Here is a 4,831-nt window from a genome sequence, read left to right as displayed (position 1 = left end):
CTATTTAAAGCAAATTTTATGATTTTCCCTTTTTGGGAAGCACGAGTGTTATGTTTTCATTTTCAAAAAGCATAATTGTACTTTTCATGAAAGCACATGTTGTTTTTTTTTCTTTTTCCAAGAAACATTTTGCATTTTGTCACAAGAAACACTACTTCCCAAAATAAAAATAAAAAAGGAAAACTACTTTTTTTGTGCCAAAACCTAGGGAAAACCAAGCAGAATTAAAAAAACACGTCCACAAAAGCAAAACCAAATCCCAAGGGTGCTCCAACGCACGACATGTTGCGGCTGTTGGGGGCACCACGGCCTAAATGGTTACCCTACGGGATCCCTCTGAGGGGTACCCATTAATTAGTTCTTTATTAGCAAAAACCTGTTAATTAGTTGTCTGTGAGTGTAAAGGGTGTCGAACATCCAAGACATATGGGCTAGGTTTGTAGGTCCAGTTTTGAGGGGTGCCGAACATCCAAGACATATGGACTAGGTTTGTAGGTTCAGTTTGATGGCGTTTTTTGGATCCACCCTTGTCCAAGCCGTCCATCCAGACATATAAGGTTAGTCATAATTAGAGTATCATGCATGTCAACTTATCATTTTAGTTAAGGTGAAAAACAATTATAAATTAACGGAATTGTACCCAAATGTATCTAAAATGTGAGTTGTAGGCTAATTTGTGATATTTCTTAAATTCTGTGTATCAAAAGTGTAATTGACTCGTGTGCTTAATACCTCGCGTGTCATGTAATGTACCTTTTCATTGGAAGAGGGTTCATGTGGCATGTTGGCTGTGTGTTGAAGCAAAATGGAACCAAGCCTCTGCACTAAATCCTGGTGGGTAACGTCAGCGTCGACGCGCGCGATTCGTACTACCAACCCGACGCCAAAAATGTGGTAAATCAAAACCAAAGTCAACTTTGGCATGCTACGGCGTACGTGGCTAATCTGTCCAAAGTCGGAAAAGTCGCTAAGACAGTTCAAATGAAGAAACGTTCTAGCGGAAGAGTCTCTGCTATGCTCGTGTGTATACATACCTCCTGGCTCCTGTGTTTTCCTCCAGAGTCATACAACCGAGGAACCGAAGCACGAGCCAGCTACTACGTGCTTGCGCCGTTGAGAGTTGATATATACCTTGAGTTTGAGTCATATATAGCAGCAATGGCGGCCGGAGCAGGGGGGGACGACCTGAAGCTGCTGGGCATGTGGGCGAGCCCGGCCGTCCTGCGAGTGCGCCTGGCTCTCAGCATCAAGGGCGTCACCTACGAGTACGTGGAGGAGGACTTCGCAAACAAGAGCGAGCTGCTCCTCCGCTCGAACCCCGTCCACAACATGGTGCCGGTGCTGATCCACGCCGGCAAGCCCGTCTGCGAGTCGCAGCTCATCATACAGTACCTCGACGAGGCTTTCGCCGGCGACGGCCGCCCCGCCCTCCTCCCGGCCGACCCTTACCAGCGCGCCGTCGCAAGGTTCTGGGCCGCCTTCATCGACGACACGGTATAATCATGCTCCATTTCATTAGACCCGTCCTGTTCGTGGCATTGAGCTCTTGTGTAGACAATTGCCTCACTCGATCACTTCCCTTCTGTGCAAGCACAGCTACTGAAAGCCATGTACAAGGCGTCGTGGAGCAAGACGGAGGAGGAGAAGGCGGAGGGGAGGAAGCAGGTGGCCGCCGCCTTGAAGACCCTGGACGGAGCCCTGGGCGAGGTCGCCGGAGGGAAGCCGTTCTTTGGAGGCGACGGCCCCGGGTATGTGGACACGGTGCTCGGCGGCCTCCTCGCGTGGGTGCGCTCCATGGACGTGATCATGGGCGTCAAGACCTTCGATCCCGTGACGATGCCGCTCCTGGCCGCGTGGGCGGACCGCTTCGGCGCGCTGGACGCGGTGGAGGCCGTCATGCCGGACGTGAACAAGATCGTGGAGTTCTCCTTGGCGATGTCGTAGGCTCATGCTGCGGAAGAGGCTGCCAGCCACATCAAACTATTTTGTTTCAAAAGATCAGCGCTATGCTTTTCTCGTTGAAATTGTATCTCTCTTTATATATGTTCATTCACTATTTAGTTTTGTTGTTGCTGAGTGAGTCATAAAGCCTTTTGCACGAATGGAATGCAGACAGCCCATCAACGCACACACAAACATAAAAATTTGAAACCTCCGAGGCATGTCGAAACAAACTCAAACATACAACAACAACCATCAACATCAACAATCACCGATGGCAGCATCCGGAATGTGGGATAAATGTTTAAAAACCGACACCTTCAATAAAGGAACGACACACAAGCACCATCACCGCTATATCGACCTATAAAGATTAGATTTGGGCTTTCATCCCGATTATCATATTATAATGATTGAGATTGAAAGATCTATAAGTTACACAAAATTGTATCATGTACAAGTTTTACCAACACATACAGATACAACCATATATGGACCCTCCCAAAATATGTATATATATGCGATATGTCCTATGTGTTTGTATCGGATAAAAAATCAATCAAGTATTGGGTGATAGATAAACTAGGGTTTCTGGGTGGCTAGGTATTATGTCGCTTCGGTGACGATGGCTATTGACATTTGGCAATTGTGCAACCCGCTTTGGGGCTTGTCTCTCAAGGAAATCTTGACATCCTCCTTCATGTGAGACCCCCGAATGAGTGAAGATTTTTAGAAACTAGCAGCTTGTCGGCAACGCTCTCGCGAGAAGGCCAAAAAAGATGCTCGCGAAAACATCATGCACACGCCCTATGGCGTTCTGGCGTCACAATGGTTGGACATCCCGCATGGCTTCCTAAAGGACCATGACGCCTCCCCGGATATGACGTATGAGTGACCACAATTCCAACGGCCGCGAATAACATCGAGAAAGCTTTGGCGTCAGACATGACTACCAACTGTTCGAGGATATTACTCAACCAAATCCGTAGTTTTTTTTGACCCATATGCATTAACGGACCAAACTTAGGATGGTGGCTTCACTATGATACATATTTAGGGCTCATTCATGATGGATATGATAAGTGACACTCAAGATCCTCCAAATTATGAGATGAGTGTTCAAAATTCGACTTTTGTTGGATGTTGGGCACTATAAAAAGAAGGTGAAGGCAAGAGGAAATGCATACTCCACCTATGAAGTTGGTTTTTTGTGTAATGCTTGGTTGGCTACAAGTATGAATCCTATATGTGGAACCAAGCAAAAGGGCTCGGAATATTGGAAAAAAATCATGCATGGCACCATGAACACAAGCACTACGTGGAGCCACTTGTAATCCATACCATCTATAATGAGAGTTTTGTCCAATATAGATGGCCTGCCATCCAGCAGATTGTGAACAATTTCTGAGTTTTCTATGCGCGAGTGGTGAATAGGCACCAAAGTGGTAATTGAGTTGCTAGCCATGTAAGTTATGTTTTGTTTACATTGGTCATGATATTTCTTGATTGCTTAGTTACTTGCATTATGTTGACATGTGATTTTTGCTTGCTAGATGGGGCTGGCCGCTACTTTGTACCGTCAAATTGAGAAGAAGCCATTCACTTTGTCCCATTGTTTGATGGAGTTGAATGGGCCGGAAACTGAAGTGGTCAATACACTTTGAAGATCTCAAACCCTGCCAAGAAGAAGAACAATGTTATCACAAGCTCTCAAAATTTTGTTCGATTGAATGACGATGATGAGAAAGGTAGAGGTGTGGACGGGCATGGGATCGAGCCAAGGAGAAATAGACACTTGAGGGGAAGAAGTGAAGAAGGATAGGGCCGCTCATGGTGGCGTAGCAAGAAAAAAATTCCGGCCATATGGATGAACATCGTTTGCAACAAGACAGAGTTATCGAAGAAAATAGAGGAGAAGAAAAAACAGAGGACAAGCTCTTCTTAAATGTGCAAAGGGTGATGATTGAGTTCAAATAGGAGAGGATGATCACTTAGAGGAACATGATAGACATGGATAAGATGACGAAATGAGAGAAAAAATTAGCTTGAGAAGGCGAAGACATACGAGACAATTGACCTTAAGAAAGGAGAAAATGGTGCTAGAAAGAATCATGCAGGAGTCCACGATCATGTTGGTCGACACTAGACTCGTGGACAATGAAAATAAGATGTGGTTCAATAACAAATAGAAGGAGGTCAACGAGGATAACCAGAATGATTGATTCATCTGTGTTAGAGGCTATGTACGAATTTGTTGAATTTCATTTGTCATGGATTTTCTTGGCTTGTGTCGACTTGGTTGTCTACTTATTGATCACATTTTCTATGTGCATACTTTTGTATGGATTTGAGGTGTTGGATATGAAAGGTGTGGTTGTCTGCATGGACAACTGGGATTATAGGTTCCTCCTCGTGATAATACAAAGGGTAACATAAGTTAACTGTGGTTGTAGATAAACTAGAGAATATGTTGGGTCGGGTTTGAAAAAGCCCAAATCCATACTATAAGCTCGATCCCGCCTCAAAGCCCAAAAATATCCCTTTTCTCAAGCTTGAGCCCGAATTGAAAAGAAGCTTGGAGTCCAAAAGCCCGACCTAATTTTTTTTTCCAAACGCACATGTGTAAGGTGAAAATCGTATCTCACTTATAGCGAGATATATGGTATGCTTGTTTGATGGATTTTCTCCATGTGTAGCTACTCGCTCGGCCCATTTCCGCCTCTTTGTCCCCTTGTTTTCGATGGATTCGAACGCTCATTCGCTTGTTTCTCTTCTTTCTATCCGTTTTGTTTTAACTTTCTTTTAGTTTGTTCTATTCTTCATAGGATTTTTTCAATTTTTTTGTTTTTCTGTGTTTCTTGACCGGTTTTCTTCCCTTTCAATGTTTTTC

At 44.5% G+C, this 4,831-nt stretch overlaps 1 protein-coding gene across 1 annotated transcript; it reads left to right on the top strand.

Annotated features, from left to right (window-relative positions):
* Positions 1-1,063: 1,063 nt before the first annotated feature.
* Positions 1,064-2,094, top strand: LOC123411729 (probable glutathione S-transferase GSTU6). Its single transcript, XM_045104692.1, has 2 exons — positions 1,064-1,494; positions 1,597-2,094. The coding sequence occupies exons 1-2, from the start codon at positions 1,159-1,161 to the stop codon at positions 1,942-1,944; spliced, it is 684 nt and encodes a 227-aa protein (XP_044960627.1). The 5' UTR covers positions 1,064-1,158; the 3' UTR covers positions 1,945-2,094.
* The last annotated feature ends 2,737 nt before the right edge of the window (positions 2,095-4,831 follow it).

Source organism: Hordeum vulgare, chromosome 7H (assembly GCF_904849725.1).
Source record: "Hordeum vulgare subsp. vulgare chromosome 7H, MorexV3_pseudomolecules_assembly, whole genome shotgun sequence".
Taxonomy (NCBI): domain Eukaryota; kingdom Viridiplantae; phylum Streptophyta; class Magnoliopsida; order Poales; family Poaceae; genus Hordeum; species Hordeum vulgare.
This window is presented reverse-complemented; position numbering and strand designations above follow the sequence as displayed.